The 23,795-nt window shown below is 38.9% G+C and overlaps 1 protein-coding gene across 6 annotated transcripts in view; it reads right to left on the bottom strand.

The window, feature by feature from the left end:
• The window catches only part of Mrtfa (myocardin related transcription factor A), a 173,801-nt gene that overhangs the window by 27,462 nt on the left and 122,544 nt on the right, over positions 1-23,795 (bottom strand). For 5 of the 6 annotated variants that reach the window (XM_063243626.1, XM_063243625.1, XM_063243621.1 and 2 more), the window contains one exon: positions 2,448-2,513. In XM_063243626.1, coding sequence (XP_063099696.1) covers positions 2,448-2,454 — 7 coding nt within the window. In that variant the 5' untranslated portion in view covers positions 2,455-2,513. Of the gene's footprint in view, positions 1-2,447; positions 2,514-20,690; positions 21,023-23,795 lie in introns of those variants that run through there. The other variant, XM_063243623.1, reaches the window with a different exon arrangement.

Below are 23,795 nucleotides of genomic sequence, written 5' to 3'. Positions count from 1 at the left end.
AATGTACCTTTTTTTGAGACAGGGTTTTGCCACATGATAGGGTGGCCCTGAACTATGTTGCCCAGGCTGGCCTCAAACTCGCAGTGATCCTCCTGCATCAACCTCCTAAGTGCTGGGACTACAGGAGTGCACCACTGCATCTGGCAAGTAAGATACTTTCTCAAGGAGTTCAAGATTGGTTTGTATGTACAGATAACAATAACTGAAGCATCATTTGTTTTAACAGGACACTCCACAGAATTCTAAGCAAGGAAACTGTAATTGATAAATTCCATTAAACAATGAACTGCAGTAGTACTGTTACTAAGTGAAAGATGGGAAGAATAACGCAGGGTCTCACCCTCTACATGGCTTTTTAATCCCAAGCAGTAACATTATGCTCTGATGGATCAGCATTGGATGGCCCTTACTTTGTGAAGACCACTATGGCCACCTCAATTCCAGCTATTTGAGATCTTAGGGGAAGGTGGCATGCCTATTTCTTTACTTTATGGTATCTAAGACCCCAAGCACTATGGAGACAAAGGAGACACTAACTGTGCCATTCCTTTTGTGAAAGGAAGAAGCAATGAGATGTTGGCTAACGTGCTCCTCCGTAACGTCTGCAGATGGCAGATCTGAGTGTTGTACCATACAGTGCCCTACTTGACCACCTTACTGATCCACTGCACAGGCCACACGACACTAAACATTGGAGGGGGTCCTTCTCTGGAGAAGACAGTACACTAAACACATAGCAGACAGTACACTAAACAAACTGCAGAAAACAAAAAGAAACTTGAGGCTTAGGTTCCTTCAGTGATGCCTAGGACAGAAACAGATCTCTGACTATTTACATGTGCTTTAGGTTCTACTTCTTGGAAACTGACCTCTCACTACGATGATAGAAATCAGATACCGTCTCACTTGCTTAAAGGCCTTTGGCTGCTTCCTATATTGTACTTTTTTTTTTTTGGTCTTTTTCATTTTTTATCGGTACCAGGGATCGAACTCACGACTGCCTGCTTACAAGGGAGGTGCTTATGCCGCTGAGCTAAATCCCGAGCCCTCCTATATTGTACTTAAGGATCACACCCACCTTCTCTGGGCTGCTGGCAGGCCCCGGTTCTGGGTCTCCACCTGCCCCTTCTCCCCTCATGCACTGTGCCTCTGTGACACTGCCTTCCTTGATGCTCTTTCAACACAGCCAGCTCTTGCCTGCACCAGGCCTTCACACTTGTTTTTCCCTTTCCTTGAGTTGTCACCTCACTTTCTGATGGCTGGCTCTATCTTACCCTCTGGAGCTCAGCTCCAGGATCTCCTTCTCAGGGAGGCCTTTCTTGGCCATCTCATCCAAAGTGACTCCATCTGAATCCTACTACTTTTTAACACATCCACCAGCTAATTTGTCACAGCACTTTCTGGGCTCTAAAATGATCTTATCTCACTTTTTATAAAAACAGTCTCAAACTTCTACATATAAATCTCCAGAGAGCAGATGACTTATCGTGCACTATCCATGAGCACATATTAATACCTTGAACAAATGTTAGAAAATGGGTGGGGGGGGCTGGAGATTTAGCTCAGTGGCTCAAGCACTTGACTGGTAAGTTCAAGGTCGTGAGTTCGATCCCTGGTACAAAAAAAAAAAAAAAAAAAAAAGTGCTGGCAGCAGAGCAGCAGGCACTGAGTTAAAGTACAAAACATCAAGTCTCCCACCGTCAAGCCAGAAGCTGCTCCATGATGCATATATAGTCACTTCATTAGGGTGTATCCAAGTGGTGATGACATATAAACAGAAGAGGGAGAGCTCTCTGCTAACAACTTAGAAAGAAATGTCAAGAAGAACAAACTCACGCTGGTTCCAACTTTCCCTCCATTTATAATGCTGCTGGTATTTAAAGCAGATTTTCTTTTTTCTAGCAGAGACCAAGGTTTGGTTTCATTTCTCCCCCAAGGGTTGCAGCCCTGCCTCCACCGAGCCAGCATCTGACTCCACTCAGTTGTGCTCACTCCCAAGCTGCTCCAGATACCCCAGGCCTTCACTCTCAACTCAGCTGGGGCTCACTGAAAATACCCATCCAAAGTAGGTGGAGTAAAGGCCTCCCATCCTAACCACCTAAACATGAAGGCAAAGCAGATGCAAAGAGCAGGCCCTTTCTCACAACACCTCGGCCCCAAACATGCGCCTCCCATAAAGGAAAGTTAACGGTATAAAAAGCCTCTGAAAGGTGGATCCCCCGGCAGCCTTTCAGCTAATGTTGTTCATCTCACTGAACCTGATCAATGAGGACAGTGATCTTCACTAATCAGAGATTGAAGACTCCTGAAGGTAGAAAAACACACAGTGGAGAAGCATGAAACATCAATTCAGTTAGCCTTGTCTTACATGTGGTGCTTCCCAGCACACTGGGTCCACACAACCGTGCCCTAAGGCAACTCCATACGCTGCTGAGGGAGGCACTTACGTGGCATGATCCCTTGGCTCACCAGCTCTTCCCGGGTGCGGCGCTGCTGGAGCTTCAACTGCAGCACTGCAGGGCAGCAAAGAGAGAGCAGAGATGAAGCATCAGTTGGGTATTCCACCTCAAGAGACACATTTTCACATGCAAAGAAACTTTAAAGACAGAAGGGTGTAGCATAAAAGAAGGAGCCCTTCAATTGCAACTGTGTGTAATTGCAGAAGTGGCCTGATACAGCATGGTTTCCGTATTCTGCTGTGGGCGGCGAGAGGAAGTTGCGAAGGGTCTTGCAGGGTGATAACAATCCACAAAGTTTGAGAGTCCTGCCTCTTGCTCAAACCCTTCTACAACACTGGGTCCCCCTCTGAGACTGCAGAACACCAATTCTGAGCTCAAAGGAAGTATCATAATGAGGCCCAGCACCCAGCAGAAGGAGCTTTCCAAAGCTGTGTGCTCTCTCAATGAACATTTACACTGTAAGGATGCTGGGTGATGCAGTTACTCTCAGAGACCAGGAAGTACCGAGTATTTATAAAGTGTTTTCTTTTGAATCTAAAAATTACAGCTATTTTCACCAAACAATGTATTTCTCTAGACTATAGGTCCTTTTTGCCAATAATACACTTTATTTCCTCTTCTCTTGAGGCCTTTTTCTGAGTGAAGCTAGGTGACTTTTCATACAAGCTAGATGACTCAAGCACATCCGGGCTAGCAGAATGATGAGTATTTACCCTACTTCTACCCCAGAAACACTGAACTTAATAGGAATTTTTATTAAGTTAAAAATCAATTTTCCCTATTTCAAAAGCCAGAGGAACCTGATGAGTGTGACAACCATGCACCACGCAAAATGATGACAGCACAGCTGCTGCTCAGAGAACCAGTTATTAAAAGCCTACTGAGAAAACATTCAGAAAGGGGTTAAGAGGACCCCCAGGCAAAGGGAAGTCCCCTTCATGACAAATCTTCAATTGTAGGGTCCCTGTCAGTCCTATTTGAGGGGAACCTGCCTCACTGGGAGTCACAATGTCCTAATTTCGGCCTTTTCCACAGAGCAGTGTTTAGGGAGGCCTCTAAGAATGGGAGACTTATAATGAGGCCCCGTCTACATCTCTAACTTATTAATTCAAGTAGAACTCTTCTTTCTCCAAAAAACTTAGCCTGCTTTCCATCCTCAGTGGCAGCTCATGGCTATCCTCTTACTTGGCCTGTGTTGTTCTTCCCCAAGTATCATGAAGCTTTTCCCTCTCTTTCATTCCCCTCCCCTGGAAATGTCTACCTTTCTTTATCTGACCTGGACTCTCCCCTGCACCCAGAATTACTCTGGGCCTCCTGTGAGCTATCCTTGACCCATTAGGAAAGGCATAGGAAGACTTTGCTCTGAGAAGTAGTTATCTCCTAGGCATATCCCTCTTCCTGGTTTATAAACTTGTGGAGGCTGAGGGATGTTTGTCCCCCAGCACTTCCCACAAAGTAGGCTTTTAATAACTAGTTCTTGAATTGAACTGGACCACAAAATGGTAACACACACAGTCTGAGATATGTAACCAAGAGATTATTATTTTACAAATTAACATTTAAAACAAACCTTGAAGAAATAAATAGATAAAATAGCAACAGCCACTCTAGAAGCTGGTATTAAGAGACTGTATTTTGTTCTATATACTTTTGTGATTTCAATCATTTAATCTCCACTCTCGGGTGACAGGTATTGCTAACCTCATTTTACAGAGGAGAGCAAGGCCTAGAAGGATTAAGTAAACATGATCTGGGGCCAAATATTCTGATTCTAGACCCTGAGCTCCTCACATTGCTTTCCAGCATCTTTTGGAAGGTTACTGTATGAGCTAACAGGGCTGGAGTGTGGCTATCTCAGTCATTCTCTGTTACCAGAGGCAGCACAAAAGGGTTGAGGAAAATGGCTGCTTCAGACCAGGGTCAAAGGAATTCAGATGATCAACTTCAGTAAAATGAATTTAAATTAATCTAGAAACTTGATTTCAGAATAAATTATAACATCAGCAACAAATATTATTTTGATAAAATATAAATAATAGGAGCCACTGCATATGTTATGATGTGTAAGACTCTATGTTAAATAACTGATGTGCTTCATTTTATAATTTACTGGCTGTGTAGATTTTCAGAATAAATTACAACAGATCACTGATCCTTCATCTATGAACTATAATGCAACAGTATTTCTATGAGTCTCCTTTGTCCTTAATTATGTTTTAATTCCTTTTAATTCTTTTGAAAAGGTAGGCGTATAGCTCAGTGGTAGAGCACTTGCCTAGTATTGTCCTAGGTTACAGCTCTAGCACTGGAAAGAAAGAGAAGAAAAAAAACAAAAAGCCCTTTGTGGACATTGTAATTATTATGTCCATTTTACAGAAGAGGAAGCTAAAGGGACAGACTTTTAAAATTTTGCCTTGTGCTACATAACTTGAAAGTGCTGGAACTACCGGTAACACTCATTCTCTGTAGCTCCAAAGTGCAAGCAGTTTATAGTGTGCAATACGTCTTTGTAGGAAAAAAATGGGAAAGCCCAGCAAGACAAAGGAGAAAAGGGATAAAAGGGTAACTATTTGTCACAAAGCCCAGTGTAAAATACACTACTCAAAAATGATTAAATTTAACAAATCAGTTTTGTTTTAGGGAATAGGGAAATAAGGCAATTCAATAAGCCTAAATGTTTCAAACAATTAATGAAAGCAGTGGCTACTACCCAAGAATAAGTTTGAATTATCAATCAGTAGTCCTCCTAAATGAACCATATACATGAGTTATGAGGACTTTCATGTAAACTTGCTGAGTGAAAAATGCCTGGCTTCACAAAAACAAGAGAATCTGGGAAAGTTAACAAACTTATTTGTTCTTTAATCAATTTCTGATTCAAGTTTTTCATGGAAAGCACAGTAAAGGCCCACTCACATATATACACAGCTCTAATTCAGAGAAAAAAGCTCATCTAATAAACCTTTTCCATTTCTAAAACTAATGAAAGTTAAAGTTCAGTTACCTGAAAATTCCATCTTGTGTCTCCCAGAATTTAATTTTCTACTCCATACTTACCTAAAATTTGACCAAGTTTCCCGTTAAAACAATTTATTGTGTCTCAAAATTGTCTTGAGTATTAATTCAACCTGACCATAGGTATGTACAACATTCCACAGCCATCTCCAGTTATTTCTGACAGTGTTTATATGGAGGGGGAAAGGCTGAAGCAGGAAACTCTCAATTATGGCCTTTTACCTATGCTTCATTTTATAATTTACTGGCTGTGTAGATTTTCAGAATAAATTACAACAGATCACTGATCCTTTATCTATGAACTATAGTGCAACAGTATTTCTATGAGTCTCCTTTGTCCTTAATTATGTTTTAATTCCTTTTAATTCTAAACTCTCGATAAAATGACTTTACACTTCCAGGTCTTAGGAATTATTTCAGAAAAAATAATGCAGTAGCTCACTTTCAGTAAGTTCCACAGAGTCATATACTATGTGTTCACTACAGAAATCACCCCAGTCAGGAGCACATTTCAGGGGCTACAATAACAATGCTCACTCATTCTCACCAAAATATATAAATACATTAAATATCTAGAATCAGTTCAACTGATTATTTGCACAGACCATACAAGTCTAGGAGATATGAGGGAGTAAGGATTTGACATAATCCATTTCGCTGTATATCACTACTTAATAGCCTCACCATACCCCAAGGCAATAAAAACTGAACAGAAAGACCCACTTGTACACAAGCCTGAGTCTTAATACCTTCACTGTTACTGAACGCCACAAATTCATGTCATCTATTTCTAAACAGATTTATGTGAGCAGCCTATAGACGAACAGATGTTTTCAAAGCTGATAGACAGTCAATCAACCCAGCTGTATACCAGAAAAGAATGGGAAGAATCAAAGAAACAAAAACAAAAAGTGGGAATCCGTAGGTCAGTGGCATAAAACCCATGGCATGCGTGCTGCAGCGGGCGGGCTCACTGAAAGCCCTAACAGGTTTGCCATCACTGCTCTAGACTCTCCACTCCCCATAAGAGCTAGTAAGGTTTTCTCCTGCCCCGAATACTTTTTCCCTTCAGACCATAGCCCCAGAATACATAAGCAAATCCAACTTAAATCAGCAATGGACACAACTACCTCTAGCTTTAAACTGAAGTAAGTGTTTTACCAGGAAGATCAGAGATGGAAAAGTTGGGTTTTAACCTTATTGGAAGCTTGGTATAGTGCTAATTAGAATATTCATCTTTGCAGCGGTGAACTATACGTGTTTTATTGGTTTGCTTACTTTTACATGACTAAAAAATCACTTAGCAACATCCAAATAGTAAAAACAATCACTCAGAACCAGAGGCAATTCTGAACACTCACTAGATTCATTTTTAGGATATAAAATTAAAAGTAGGTGAAGGGTACCCCCAAAAGAGCATATTACTCCAATCTTGTGACCTGGGTTACTTCACTAGCATCATCACTAGTGGAGGGATTGGGAGTTGAGGTGGGGAGAGTATTGCCTTAAGAATTTACTCAATAACTTATAGCCTCTGTTTATATGACACTTTCAGTCCAGTGGGCAAACAGACATCAGTGCAGCAAACAAATATGTACAAGCTGTGATTAATGTTTTAAAGGAGAGAATAGACTACATGAGAGATTGGACACTAGAATCCACAATATTTCTTCCTTTATGCTCTGTGATGACTAACTTCCCATTTACACTCTGCCACTATATAGTGAATTGTTTTAAGATACTAAAGCTCTTTGAAAAACAGAGACTTGACAGAAAGTCCTAAGAATAAGTTAAAGCATACAGTATTCCACTGCTGTATTTTTATTTTTGTAGCTGCTAGGGTTGGGGAAGCAGCTGGTCTGTGTGTCTGCTATATTCAATTCTCTCCTAGCTTTTTAACAAAGTTTCTCTTCTTTAGTATTCATTAAAGAAATGTGAGGGAGACCCTATATGCCAGACACTGCTTGTTGCTAGAGACGACAGATACAGCCCCTACTTGTAGTGGCGTTTACAGTTTCAGGAGGAACAAACATCAAAGTAACACTAAGAAGACTATTTACAAAGATAACATACACTACATCTGAACTAAGCTGTTAACGACCACTTCCATGCCTCCATTCTTCATTCAGGGGCTTGGGACTTAGCTCAGCATCTGATGCACTCTCAAAGTCAAGGCAGACCATGAAAGAAGCATATGGAAGAAAACATGGTTCTCATTCTCTCTCTTTTTTGTTAAAAATCGGTACCGGGGATCAAACTCACGACCGCCTGCTTGCAAGGCAGGTGTTTATACCGCTGAGCTAAATCCCCAGCCCTATTTATTTATTTATTTATGGTTCTCATTCTCACCAAACTCTTAGGGCTAATGAAGAAAAGCAATTCTAATCCTTACAATGCTATCAGAAAGGTATTAATGTCTATTGTAAGTCTTATACTTAAAAAGAGATAGGTAAGCGTAACTTGGCTAGCACACAGCCAAAAATGGGCTTGCTGTGCTCCTAAAGGTTGCTGATAAGTTGACGTCTTATCTAGCCTTATGTGTGTTACAATGGGGTACATAAATACTGAAATGAAATGTTAGTTTCTTAAAAACAACAAATTTAAAATAGTTATGTATCTCTTAGGTCTTATGGCAGTAGAAAACACAATACTACGCAACACTGGAAGTCAGAAAGAGAAACAAGATATGGATACATCTTGACTCCCTAATGCTAAATGAAAAATCAGACAGAAAGTTAAATATCACGTAGTTTCTCTTATACGTGAATCTGATGTACAAATAATTTAATGAGAAAAATCTAAGAAAGATGATAGGAAATGGAAGGAGATTATGGAGATGGAAAAGGAATCGGGATGGGAAGAGGGAGGGAGGAGAGAAGAAAGGGAAGGAAAAGGATTAAGATATGATACATACATAAAGCAACAAATCACAATGAATGTATTATGTATCACACACATATACTCGTAATGTTTTTTTTAGAAAGCAAAAAACAAAACAAATCCTCTCTATGTGGAGTAGGACAAGCGAGCAGATGAAGCGGTCCTAAAAAGTATTTTATTCTCACAATCAGTTTGTATTACAGGTTTTAAGCAGTTTCTTCACATCATTTCCAGAAAGCAGTAATTCCTCAGGGCCCTCTACTTAGTGTATACTTCCTTCTTGGTTAGGATGTGTCCCCTAAAAGTTGAAATGTTAGAAACTTAAAACTCCAAATCTGTGTGTTAATGGTACTGAAGACAGGCCCTTCCGATGGTCACTGCAGTTGATCACAGGGGATCATGACACACTGCTGGCTCTCTAAGAAGAGGTAGAGAGACCTGGGCTAGCACACTCACCCTGTCTCACCACGTGATGCCCTTAGCCTTGTTGTGATGCAGCAAGAAGGCTCCCACCAGATGCTGGTACCAGACTCTTGGGCTTTCTGACTTCCAGAGTCACAAATCAAATAAATTTCCACTCTCTACAAATTGCCCAGGTCTGCACTATTTTGTTAGTGCAACAGAAAATGAACTAAGACATTCCTACAATCTTGTTTAATACAGCCTAAGAAAACAGAGAAGAGAGATGCGTACTTGTACTCAGCTCCAATCCTCCCTCTCCTGCTCTCTGGGTGCAACTCCTGTCCTACAGTATCCCACTGAATTGTTTTCCTCTCCTGGTTCCCTAATCCACATTTTGGATTTTTGGATTAGGGAAACTGAACATGTAAAGTCTACACAAACATTCCAAAATCCAAAACCCAAGGTGCCAAACATTTCAGGTAAAGACATATTCAACTTGTATGTAATTTCTGCATGCTGTCTAAACACAAAGTTTCTCTATTTCTCTCAATGATCATTTTCTTTTTTCAATTTGGAAACCACTCTAAATGGGTTGGCACAGTATACACTGTACCACATATGCATTTCTGGTGTTTAAAACACAACAACATCATTTAAAGGCCCACTGTATTCTATTATTAGTCCTAGCCTTAACTAGGAAGGTCTACCGTCTACTGACTGATGATTTCTGTGAGAAAGGACAAGCATTACATACGGGATTGGTTACTTGAATATTATCTAAGCTCCAAGTGAATGCAATACACCTACAGAATCAACCTTTAGGGGGAGACCAACAGACATCAGAGAAAGAAATCAAAGCAAGAGTTCCAGTCCTGCTCTGTTGTTACCTCATATCACTTTAATTCCTTTTAGCCTCAATTTTCTTACCATAATACAATTTTAAAAACTATTCCTTGTCCACTAAAAGTAACAAAATCTACAACATACATGGGAAGTGCTTTGTAAACTGTAAAACAGATTATAAGTGTTTCACTTGAGGTTTTAACATAAGAGAGATTTTTCTCTAATGCAGAACTGCTAGTTATTGGGTACCACGGCTCCAAAGATTAAGTTTATTCTACAAAGTAAAAGGATTTTCTTTATATCAAAATAGCCTTACTTAAAATCCTATCTCAAAGCTGTTCCTGGTGAAGGAGAAGGGAGAAAGAAAAGCAAAGGGAAGGGAAGGCACTGTTTTCTTTTGAAAAGGAATTCAAGAACATGTAGTCAGGGAAGTTTGCTCTGTTTCCAGATTCTAGGCATGTGCTGTCTAAAAAGCAAGGCCCAGAGAAGAAGGGCAGAAGAATCAGAACATTCGTTCCTGAAATTAAACGTACAATGAGTGTTCAAAGCATGCTTCTAAAATGCTAAACTTGTTTTTGAAAATGGGGAAAGGAAGGGCCACTGAAGGGAAGGAGGGGATAGGAAAAAAACGAAACAAGTTCTACATGTATGAGTACAAATGCTGTATGATGAATGTGATCATTATTATCACTATGTATATCTAAACTGTACCAATAAAATCGAGTTGGAGGAAAAAAATTCTAAGCTTTCAATATAGAAACAGTGGTTAAAAGACTTACAAAATCTGTTTACCTTTTGCCAGAGAAAGAAAGAGCTGCTGAATTTCAGATCCAGAGATAGGACAAAAAGGAGGAAGTGGTGGTAAGAAAAAGACAGTAAACAGTCTCTGTAATTCTACTGATTTACTATTGTAAAATCATATGGCTAAATGCAATGTAGTATGCTGGACTGGATCTTCAAACAGAAGAAGAATATTGTTGGGAAAATGGATGAAATCCAAAGCAAGTTTGGAATTTACTTAATAGTAATCTGCCCATGTTAATCTCTCAGTTTAGGTTAGCTTTGTTTAGGTTTCTTAAGACAGGGTGTTGTGATATAGTTCAACTGGCCTTGAACTATGTAGCCTAGGCTCACCTCAAACTTGCATGATTCTCCTGCCTCAGTCTCCCAAGTGCTACCATTACAGGTGGGCACCATATGCCCAGCCAATCTCTTGGTTTTGACAAACACACTAAAGTTATGTAAAATGCTATTAGAAACAACTGGGTGAAGGATACATAGGGATTCTATACTATCTGTTAGTTTATACAATAACAGTTTTGACTGTTCTTCAGAAAGTTTACGATCCAATAATTAAAACACATCCAAAGTTCAGGTTTTTTTGAATTGAAATGCTGCCATCTCTTGGAGAGAAAGAAATTACTGATTAATTCCATAAATGATGAATTATGAAGAACAAATAGTAACAGGCCTCTTAAAACATTCAATTTATAAAGTGCTTTGTGGCATAAACAAATACAACGAATGCTAATATGCTGTAAACATTATAGAGGAATAGCTACTTGTATTTTAAAAAGTCCCATCTCAAAGCTATAGTAAATGAGATTTCAAATTTGACTGTTTTAGTGATATGCTTAATCATTAAACTATTTCACAGCCCCATGAATTTGTTTTCCATCTCTGCATACAGCATATGCATATCAGTTAAATTCATTTTCCAACAGTTTTAGAAATCAGAACTATGCCCCAAATGATAAATACATTCTATTTAATCTGACACTATAAGAGATAAAAGGCAGAGGAAGTACTTTCCTGGTTGGTAAACCTGGGCTACTTATTCACTTAGCCTGGTAACTTACAAAGGACAAAATTAAGAAAACCTAGTATAAGCTATTAAAATGTAAAAAAAAAAAAAAATCTCTGTATTGCATAATACTTATAAAATAATAACATACATGATTTTTAATTTTTATAACAAAACTATGAGGAAAATAGTATTTTATAGACAAAAAAAACCCTTGAGATTATAGAGTTTAAACAATTTGTCTAAGATCACAGAGTAAGAAAAATTGAAATCCTGGTTTTGGGTTTGTTTTTGTTTTTTGACTGTCTTTTTGAGACAGGACCTCACTACGCAGTTCAGGCTGTCCTTGAGCTCACTTTGTAGCCCAGAATAGTCTCAAACTCACAAGGATCCTCTTGCCTCAGCCTCCTGAGTTCTGGGATTACAGATATAAGCCACTACGCCAGGCTTTCTATTTGAATTTAGAGTTGCATTCCTTATGCACTGTCACACATTCTGCCTGTCGCCCCTTTAAAACACATAATAATCTATGCTATAAAACAACAGTCTTATCAATATGATGTGCTGGGAAAAAAACCTCTATATACTAAGTAGGGGAAATATCTAGGAAATTGCAGTGAAGCATATGTGACATGTAGGGTATATTATCAGAACTATAGAATCTGCAAGGGCTGCTTTATTCAAATTCTAAAGGAAACAGAGACTAATAGGACAGTAGTATCCACATCTAAAGGGCAAGCAAAAGAGCTTCTTCAAGAGACAGAAAGTCTGAGGGATGCAAAGAATGTCACAGGTTTCACTTCCCCTTTAGCTCTTAATGCAGGAGCATCTACTTTTACAGGCAAAACGCACTGGAGTCCCACTACAACTTCCTTCAAGTACTCTGCCACGATTTTTTCCTGGTACTCAAGAGGTTCTCGGGAAGATGATTCATTCACTCATTCATATACATATCTGGAAACCTGCTACATACGTCAGGCACTATGCTAAGTGATAAACCAGTAAGGTGGACCTCCCCTTGCAGAGCACATATTGAGGGTCAGAGATAAGAAATATGTAAACTGTACATCACTGAAGAAAAATACAATGTGAACCAAGAACAGAGAGTAACTGAGGGGTGGTAATTTTAGGAGAGCATATACAGAGAAGGTCCTTTTGAGTAGGAAATGAATCACACACAGAAATTTACATGACTTTATAAACTGTGAAAAAGATCAAGAAAGAATATTCTAGAAAGCAGAAATCCCAAGTGTGTAGAAAGAAAGCTAACATCTAAGAAATGAGGACTCTAATAAATCAAACACTTACAATAAGCAGTCACTGGGTTAGATGTACTACTACAGTGATTCAACCTCCAGAGCTACTTGAGTATGTGTTACTTCAATTTTATAGATGAAGAAATGGAGGATCAAAAGAGGTTGAGTAACTGGTGAAAAGCCAGTGAGAGACAGCACCAGAGTTCAAAAACAGACTGACCTAATACCAAAGTCTGTGCTCCTTCTTTTCTCTTTTTCTTTTGTTTTGGTACAGAGATTGAACTCATGACCTTTCGTCTGCCAAGCAGACACTTACACCACTGAGTAAATCTCTGGCCCTGTACTCTTTCTATTACACAACACACTTAATGCCAGAGTTGTAGCAAAAATATTAGTAATTATATGTACATAGGTAAGTAGATTAAACTCTTCCCCCCAGTGTCAAATCTGGGGTTCATCATTTCATTTGGAGTAGCTGCTCTTTCCTTGTAGTTTCTTCTCTAATTGCAGAAGACAGATCTCAAACTGCCAGCTATGTCATCAGAGGCTCTTTCCCAAGGTTCTAAAATGATATTCAAACAACTCCACAACAGCAGCCAGGTGCAGGAGGCCGCAGCAGAAGGACTGCTTGAGGCCAGGACTGTGAGGCCAGCCTGGGCTACAGAGGAAGATTTGTCTCTTAAAACATCCAAACTGTATCATATAAGATCTCAGCATTGCATACACTTACACCAGATGCCTAAATGGTACAGACGTAAACTGGAAATGTCTTTAGCACATTTTGGCAGAGCCTTCTGAAGGAACCCTGCCAAAGTTAGAGGAACCAGGAATGGCACTTTCCCTGTGGCACTGGTTCTACATGTTTGCCCAGAAAATGTGGGCAGTCTGGAATCTCAACTGCTAATCCCTGTTGTCTGACTGTGCTGACATCTGCACCCAGCTATGTGGAGGGCAAGTAACAGGTGAGCAAATTCAAAATTTGGAATAGGGTAGCCCACAGCAAGCTAGAAGATACAAAAAATTAGTGTACTTCTGCTATCTGTATCTTTATAATATGGATTTGAAAACTATACAGTACAGTAGAATAATCATGACAAGGCATGGAAACAGGCTTGTAGCTCATATAAATTATGTAAAAACTTGGAAATTTAGCTTTTCCAATTAAAGTATTTCATGTTCTTTTAATAAGTTTTTTCTATTTCACTTGACATTTCTGAAATTAACTTTTAGTGTTTTTAGCAATTAATGGCATTTTGGTTGGGTGCAGTGGTACATGTCTGTAATCTCAGCTACCTGAGAGGCTGAAGCAGAAGAATCACTGATTAGCAAGACCATGGCTCAAAATAAGAAATAAAAAAGGTTGGAGATATCACCCAGTGCAAAGGTTCTAGATTCACTCCCTAGTACCACAAGAAAAAGACCCAAACCCACAAAATAATACATTCATTTTAGGGGAAGAACTAGAGAATCGAATAGCAACCAGAAAGTAGAAATTTTGGTATATGGTTTATATGCGTATATATACACACATAATCTGAAAGTTCTTTAAATGTATGTACAAAGTTCTTTTATGGGGGGGACTAGGGATCGAACTCATAACCTCACACTTGCCAGGCAAGCCACTAAACTCACAGCCTCATACGAAGTTCTTTAGGGGTATAAAAAAATAATTTCTTATCCTTAAATTCTATGTGATATAAAATTTTAAGCTACTGGAGGACTTGGTACAGCATTTGCCTAGCATGAATGAAAAGAATTTAGCCACTTGATTTTTTTTTAATTAGAGATTTAATTAGAGATAGCTCAGTGGCACAGTGCCTGCCTGGCAAGCACAAGGTCATAAGTACCAATAAATAAATAAAAAGATTTAAAATAAAGTTTGGTAAAGGCTGCAGCTAAAATTTCCTTTTCTGTAGAACAATAAAGTCCATAAAATTAAACTTTATACAGTGTATGAGAGTGAAAGCTGTAAGACCAGTGAATAAAAGTAGGATTTCCCCATTTCCCAGGTATAGGATTAGTATAGACATCTCAAAAGTAAAGGGGAATTCATGCTGTTAAAAGCACTTCAATTTTGCATTCCTGAAGTTTGTGTGGTCAGAATTGCAAATGAACATTTCATTTTTGTAGGTTTTACACATTTTATGAAATAAACCTGCATTTAGGTTAAAGGAGAACTTAAATCAATGTCTTTTGTGGCCACTTCAAGAATGCTTTCTGTATCTTTCCTATCATAGAATCTTTTTCTATATTTGGTTTTCTACAACATACACCATCGGTGGAAAGGACAAAAGCTATAAGCAGATTGCCAAGGGAGAAAATAATTACCCATTTATCACAGTATTTTTAGCATAATTTTGAATAATGCAGAGAATGTCACACATATCAGTAGAATGTATATTTTAAATTTTTATCTGTTTGGCACACTGTATTTGAATAATTAGCATATTCATCATCTTAAATTTTTATCATTTCTTTATGATGAGTGCATTCACATTTTCTAACTATCTGGAAGTATCCACTGTATTATTGCTAGTTATATTTAACCAAATGCTTATTTTTAAAATGTCCCTGATAGGAGAGCTTGAACTTTCCTTCTGCATTTTCAATTATCCTGGTATTAACATCCCTCTCTAAGAAGCCTTACCCTAGTGGCTTCAGAAAAATGAATCAGACTTGTTTGACACACCGTGTAATCCACCTCAAACCAGACCCCTTTCCTTTAGTGCTTCTGAGTCTCCTGGGCAAAACAGCCAGCACTACAGCAACAGCTGGGGATCATTAAACCGACAGAAATAGCTTAGGAGATTCCAATGTGTGTGAGTGGGGGCAGGAGAGACTGAGTATCAGATTAAAAAAAATCAAAAGGGCAACAGGAAAGTGTACGTGAGAGTGAAGACCAAGGAGTGTATTGCACCTACATTTCCTTTGTGAAGCTAACGGGGGTGCACTACACAAATGGAGACTCAGGACTGCAGCCTAAGGTATAGCTCCCACCTATTTTTGGATGAAAGGGTTAGTCAAGCCTAAGAATGTGAATCTGAAATGAAGACAGGCTGAGTGGGAGAAGAGAAAAGTTATGGAACCTTTACAGGTTAACTAACCCCAGTCATCCCCAGTCTGGAGGAAACAGACAGCCGAGTCAGTTACAGAGATGCACTGACAATAAACACCAGCTGCATTATGGCACTGGAGCAAGGGCTGTGAGAATATATGCCAACTAAGTGGACTCAAGAGACCAGCCCAGGCCCATGGCACCCAGTCAGTGGAAAGGACCAAACAGAACATGAAATGCAGGTACCAAGGCTATTCTTGCCAGGACCCAGCCACACCTCTCCTCAGTGTTAGCCAATCTGGCAGGTCTTAGAAGCTTGGTACAGGAATGTGCCATCTGCCTGGCCCACTGTCTGTGTGTTCAGCACATACCTGAATGCCCTAGAGGAGCTTTTAGTCAGATCACCCCAAAGACGAGGGCCTGCATATCCTGACCTGTGCCTTTAAGTCCAATTAGTCCCTAGGAGCCTGGGGTGCCTTCTTCACCCTCACCCTAGCTAGGTCTCTGTTCTGTATCATCAAGGCCTTCCCCACCACAGCATTTCTTTATAACTAATCTTACAGCACTACAGTTTCAGATGGTTCCCCAACCTGAACCAGGAAATGATTCGATTGCAGATATCATGACTGCAATTCTCTTTGGCAAGAGTTTTGTAACTGTGAGATTGCATGAACTTCAGTTGAACATTTTATTCAATCAATTTAGTGATTTAGTGGAGAAGGCTCCAGGCTGATGAGTGGTTTCAAGGAAAGGTAATCACCACATTACATCTCTTCTAGAATACCTCACCTCTTTTGTAACCACAAATCTAGCAGGTAACGTCCATGTGTATTTCTGGACTATACCAGTTTTGTCTAAATAACTATACTTGAACTTGGCTTCCTATGAACCCAAATACTTCATAACAATTGGCTGATTTTGTATATTTGAAGTTAGTATTTAAGAAAAAGAGAACATACAAAAATAAATCCATCAGATCTTAGATTAGTTTACACTTACATATCACATTTTAAGGCTGAATAACAAAGGCTATACATTAATCAAATTATTGTGACTATAATCACTTCTCAGTGTGTTCAGCCTAGGTGAGTATAACTGTACCACTTTATCTTTCATCAACCTTTAATAGAGCATAATCTTTACCTAAATTTTAAAAATTTATGTCATAAATATTTATAATTAACCACTTATTGTATGGATACCTTGGTACCAAGACAGAAACTGAGTAGAAAAATAATCCTGTATTTATGTAACATTTTACAAAGCTACTTTCACACATAAAACCTCATTTGACTTCCTGAATTAGGATGCTGACATTATATCCAGGGTATAATGAGGGAAACTGGCTTGCCAAGCTTAAAGCAAGCTGGTCAAGTTCACTACTGGCAAGATCAAACCAAGAACTTTGGGGTTTGCCTATCTTCTCAGGGCTCAGTCACTGACTGCCCACCATAAAAAGCCTCTGCCCTCAAGGAATTAATCTCTGACACCCAATGCTTCAGTCAGTGCTTCTCAGATCCAGCAAGAACCTGGTCCAACTTCATATTCTGAAGCAAATGAATCGAATGCAAAATAATTACAAAAAAGATTATTTCTTAGTATCATTCAAAGTTAGCAGATGTAAACTCCTTCTGAAGGCCAGAATTATTTATATGAGACTGAATTGAATTACAGCAATACTCAAAATCTGTCACTTTGGGATACATACAATTTGCTTATGGACATCATACTGCCCTCTAGTGCCAGGGTTTGCAGCAGGCATCAGCAATTTCAGCAGTTACTGTAATAGTCAATACACATGACCCACCTCTCACATATGAAAAGACTTTGCTATGAGGTGGACATGATGGCACACATTCCTAGAGTTCCTGCTTCTTGAAACACTCAGGTAGGAGGATCTCAAATTTAAGGACAAATTGGGCATTTAAGACTCTGGCTCAAAATAAAAATTTTAAAAAGAGCTGGCCTGTAATGCTAGCACTCTGGGAGATGGGGTACGAGAGTCGTAAGTTTGAGCCCAGCTTATACAACTCAGACTTTGCCAGATCCTGGTTCAATCCACAGAGTGTGTGTGTGTGTGTGTGTGTGTGTGTGTGTGTACGCGCATGTGCACACATGTACATGTGCAAGCATGTGCAAGACCTTGGATTTAAACTCCAGTACTAGAGTGTAGGGGAGTGGGATGACTTTGTGACACACTTGGGAGGGAAGGACGGAAGAGGGTGAATCTATTTTGCACACACATAAACAGAATATATAAAAACTATATGAGACTTTGAAGAAATTTATCAATATAATGGAGATTAGATTTATAAATATAAATTTTATATAAAACTATAAAACTTTACATATATAAAATTTTGTATAAAAATTTATAAGATTTATAAATATAATGAAGATAAGAAATGTAAAATCACTGTAATCAGAGTGTTCTGGGTACTTTAAAAGTTTGCAGATAATAAATTAGTAAAGCACAAAAAGATTAGGTAAGCTCCATGGGGGCAACACTTAGGAGCATTTCATAAAGCAGAGGTAAGCAGCAAGAAGAACCAAGGCCTGAGATGGGAAACACTATAAGGTTAAGAACGTATCCAACCCTCTCTAATTTAGCTGGAGCATTAAGTTGGTGAACAGAAGTAACAGAAGGAAGGTTGGCTAAGTTCAGACTGTGAAGGGTTTAGAACTGTGCTATCCAATAAGGTAGCCACTGACCACATTAAAATCAAATAAAATTCCATTTCTTGATTAGCCATATTTCAAGCCTCAATAGCCACAACTGGCTAGTGGCTACCATACAGGTTAGAAAGACACAATTTTGGACAGGGCTGTAGCAGAAAGTACAGACATTCTTTGCTTAACAACCAAGTTCCATTCCTGTGACTAGGTCATTAAAGGAATTGGTCACTAAATGAGGAAACGTATATAGTACATACAATGCTCAGAATAAGGCAACAACAACTTTGCTTTTATTTGCATAACGCTTACATGCAGTACTGTACTGTATGACAGAACGTAACACTATAGTACTATACTGTGCAATACAATCAGCAAACAAGGTATATCATACAAAAATACACTGATTCTTTCTATAAGCTAATTATATAAAGTACTACTGGAAATCTGATGTGTAAAGCTTATTTAAAAACTTTTTAAATTGTTAAAAAATACATTGAGATTCTATAAACAAAGTACAGAATTGTATAAAAAAAAGATGGGCCAGTCATTAAATAACTGGGTGGTAAAACAAGGAATACTTATATAATAAAACACAAAACATTCATCTTCTAAGACTGCTTGCTCCTCCTTAAAAAAAAATGCAGATCTTAACCTTGCCAAAGTCTATTAATAAAGAAAATATAAAAATAAAACTTTGAAAGAAAAAGATTGCTATTAGGAATGTATCTATAAGAATAAAACACAAGGGGCTGGCGATTTAGCTCAGCGGCATAAGCAACTGCCTTGCAAGCAGGCGGTCATGAGTTCAATCCCCGGTACCAATTAAAAAAAAATATATATATATACACACATAAAAGAATAAAACACAAGATTAGTAAGCAGAACTTTCACTGGATATCTTTGGGTATTTCAGAGAAGAACCATCTGTGACTCTCAAATACCTACTTCAGACCCTAAGTGATAAAGACATCCATTATATACTTATCCTCTCATAGACAATCTATTTCCCTGTATAGCTTACAAAATGACAGTGGTTTTAAAATTTTATTTATTTACTAGCCAGGTGTGGTGGTGTAAGACTGTAATTTCAGCACTTAGAAAGCTGAGGCAGGAAGACTGCCATGAGTTTGAGGTCAGCCTAGACTATACAATGAGATCAAGGTCAGCCTGAACTACAAAGCAAGATACCTCAAAACAACAAAAAAAAGATATTTCCCTTATGACCAGATTGGGAAAGTGAAACACTTTAACTTCTTGGGTTGTAAAAAGTCAAAAGCAGCAGCCAAAGACTTTAGCCCTGAGCCTTATTCCTGCTGTTCTCTGGGCCTCTCCAATAATCTTTCTCTCATGCTGCCACAGTGTTTGTTTCACATTAGTTCAGAACACTTACAGACAGTTAAGCAAAACCAGCTGTCTCTCAATCAGTTGTTAAAACTGTTCTCTATGCACACCGGGCACTGGTAATCATCCCTGCAGCAGATCATTCATTGCAGACTTCACATGCACAGGATGCTGTTCCATGTCAGCAATGGCCCACCATGCTCTCACAAGCTTAGAAGAAATGTCTGCGTAGAAACCAACATTTATGCGTTCAATATTAAGAATGTATATAAACAATGAGAGTGCATAATAAGGGTTTCCAAGCTAACAGAAGAAAGTATTGGTAATTCTCTTCCATTCTTCTTGGTTAAAGTCACTTTTTAAAAAAAATAACCTAGAGCTCTTCTAAAAGAATTTTCATTGATTTGGATTGACAAGGCCAATGCAAACTGTTTACCCACTAAAAACTAAGATGCAGAACAAGTTACCCGCTTCCCAGTGTTTCTTGATGGCATAGCATTGTGAGAACTTTTGGTATCTATTCACTTTCAGTATTTAGTAGACAGAAGAAAATGGTCATCATCATCAATAGTTCCCTGTATATTTCTATAGTAGCCATGGCCAATCTATGTTTTATTGATAAAACACAGCATGTCAGCCACATAAAAAGAAAACTCCCACCTTAAGGAAGTTTTTCCTTCCCTTCTTCCACAACCTAGGCTTGGCTAAATGACCTCTGCATGGGGAAAGGAAAGAAGTGGGAAAGTGAAACATCCTAATCACTGCCCCACCAGTTACGAATGTTCCTTACAGTTCCAGGCCCAGGTATATGCTAGGCTTTCAATAAGGTTTAATACAAACTCTGAGAATAAACCATCTAAAATCAAAGCTTCAGTAGCTACAGAGAAACAAGAAGGTAATAAAAACAAGTGTAGGAAGAAAGAAAAGCATGCAAATCCCAAAGGGATAGATATTCTAACCTTCCCGCAAACTGTGATAAGGGGCCAGGCACACTGCTGAACAGTTGTCCTTCCCTGGCTTCAGGACAATCCATGAAAGTGGCAAAATCCTGCAGGAGGGCTGATGAATCTTGGTCTTATCCTCAAGCATGCAGGAGATGTGAGACTCCAGAGACCAGTGTTGCAAGAAGCCAGTAGTCCTTCCCTCACTGCTAACAGAGGCCATTTATTATTTGCTGAAGACTGGTTAGCATTGCTCTTTTAGTTAAAATGAGCACTTCATTTCTGCAGCGCAAAGGACTGCAAGAACAGATAGATCCCGAGTTTACTTAGGGAGTAGAGCATTAAAAAGCAGAGACAGCAGAAGGTCAGAATCACTAAGTCTCCTGGCAAAACATTTCTTCCTGTCAGCACTGGATCTTGACACAGACACCTCTCTCCTCTAATCAAATGCCAGAAAGCAGGACCAGGATGATTTCAGTGTGTAGGGCTGGAAGAGTAGAGGGTTTCCTCAGAGAAAATGCTCATAGCAACCAACCAACCTCATTCACCCAAAATAGTAAACAGTTGGTTTCTCTGCTCAGAACCACAAGCTTCTGCCAGACAAGCAGTAAGTATCACATGACCAGGTTCCCTCTTCTTCCCTCTGCCTCCCCACTTACTGTGTGAAGCCTGCACTGAAGTTGAGAAGGAGCTGAAACACAGTACTTTATTTTACTTGACATTTTTACTTCAAATGTTTATAGACAAAACATACCAAAAATTGAGGGTAAGAAAGGGAACTCAGGAAGAAATGACTTTGAAAAAAACCGTATCAAAGCACTGAGGTGGGAACCATAAACATAACAGTTAAATGGCAAATATGCTCAATGAATGAAATGAATGAACACCTAACAATTTGCAACCATTTTGTTGGTGAGGTCTCTAGAAGAAAACACAGTTCATCATACATTTGACATTTTTATTTCAAAAGAAAATAAAGGCTTGTAAGATGCTGGCCAGTGTCAGACACAGTATACTGGGACAACTGTGGCAGCCCAAGAACAATTTGAGATTCATACCCTTATCATGTGAACCTTAACTTCCCTCGCCATTTGATTTTATGCCTTAGTAAAACCACTGGGCCAGCAATTAGGACAGCAACACCAATAGACGCAAATGAAAAATATACCCAGCAGCCACCATGTCACATCTACTGAAGGGGAAAGGTCAGACAATAGGGTGGGCAGAACAGCTGAAGCCAAATATGCCCCTCTATATTCTTCTCCCAGTAAGGCTCCTCAGAACCCAAAACCTGAGCAAGGTGTGCAGCATACAGGCATGGAAGTGGAAACCGCTATGCTGAGCAGTTTGTTCCATTGGAAAATGAAGTTTAACAATCAAATGTGTCACCACTATCTTTCACAGCCCCAACTCACAGGGCCAGTCACAAGGGTCTGACAGTGGAGTTAGTCTCCCCAACCCCCATAAATTGATTATAAAATGGAGACTAAAAAATACAAAAGAAAAAAAACTTATATACAAAAACCCTTAATTAAAGCAACATCCTCTTTAACAAGAACATGTAGAGACAACTATCTGGCTAGTGTTAGAATACAAATATTACCTCTAAATAATTGGTGCCAAGGATGAGAACAACTAGAACTCTTGGGACATTATGGGGTGAAAAGGGTGCAAAAAAAAAAAAAAAGATTGGGGACTGGTGATTTAGCTCAGCGGCATAAGTGCCTGGCTTGTAAGCAGACAGTCGTGAGTTCGATCCCCGGTACCGGTAAAAACGAAAAAGACAAAACAACAACAACAACAAAAAAGATTAATGCTCCTTTGGAAACCCATTTGAAAACATTTTATAAATCTCAATTTACTATACAAGTCAGTGATTCCTGAGTATGTATCCAATAAAAACAAAAACATAAAGGGCTGGGGATTTAGCTCAGCAGCATAAGCACCTGCCTTGCAAGCAGGCGGTCGTGAGTTCAATCCCTGGTACCAATAAAAAAAAATAAAAACATAAATCCACATAAGAGCTATACCTGTATATTCAAATCAGCTATATTTCTAACTGCTCAAAACTAGAAATCAACAAAATGTCCTCTGACTTGTGAAAGAAATTTTTTATACAGGGCTGTATCTGTACATCAATACATGAAAATACCACTTCAGCAATTAAAAAACAATCCAGATACTATTTTTTTTTTTTTTGTCTTTTTCATTTTTATCAGTACCGGGGATCGAACTCACGACTGCCTGCTTGCAAGGCAGGCGTTTATGCCGCTGAGCTAAATCCCCAGCCCCAATCCAGATACTATTACAGGCAATAACATTGGTAAATCTCAGAAGCATTATGCTAAGTGAAATAGCTGGGTATAAAAAGGTACTTTTATGGGCTATGAAGTGAGGAAGTGAGCTCAAGACCTGCTGTCTCAAAAATAAAAAGAAGAAAAAAAAAAAAAAGACCATGCTCTTAAGTGAAATACACTAGAAACATGAAAATACTGCATTGTTTCTCTGGCATGAGAAACCAAAAGTTCAAATAAGGACCAAAATGCATAATAAGCATTGTGAAATAGGAAGAAAATATTCCACTGGGGAGGGGCACAAAGAAGGGGGAGAGGGAAAGAAAAGAAGGAAAAAGTAAAAAAAAGAAAGAAAAGGAAAACAAGGAAACAAAATTTTTGTAAATGGGAGGAGAGAAGATAGTGGAAGGGAGAAAAGAAGCAAGTTATATCATGAACAGGTACAAATTCTCTATAATTCTCTATGATCATTATGCATATCTAAAATGTCCTAATAAAACCTGATTAAAAAAATTAATGTAGATTCTGAAGCGAGGCTGCTTGGGTTTAAAAGTAGGTTTTATCACTTCCTACTGAGATACTTAACATCTCCATTTTCCCAACCTGAAAGTAGGTAACAGTAGACACTGCACAGGGTCACTGTGAGTGTTGAATTCACAAATGTGAAGCACTATGCACAGCGCCTGCCTTCAGTAAACTTGAGCTGGTGCCATCACCCAGTTGTGTAACACATACATACATACACAGGTCTCCACACACACCAACAGCGCAGGACAGTCTCCATGTCGTTGACAGAAATGCAGAGATTTTATTTTCTCTTTCTCCTTGT

The sequence above is a fragment of the Cavia porcellus genome, unplaced genomic scaffold (genome assembly GCF_034190915.1).
Source record: "Cavia porcellus strain 051 isolate PalLab524CR breed Dunkin Hartley unplaced genomic scaffold, mCavPor4.1 scaffold_40, whole genome shotgun sequence".
NCBI classification, from domain to species: Eukaryota; Metazoa; Chordata; class Mammalia; order Rodentia; family Caviidae; genus Cavia; species Cavia porcellus.
The sequence above is the reverse complement of the archived record's forward strand: the minus strand, read 5'-3'. Positions and strand labels throughout refer to the sequence as shown.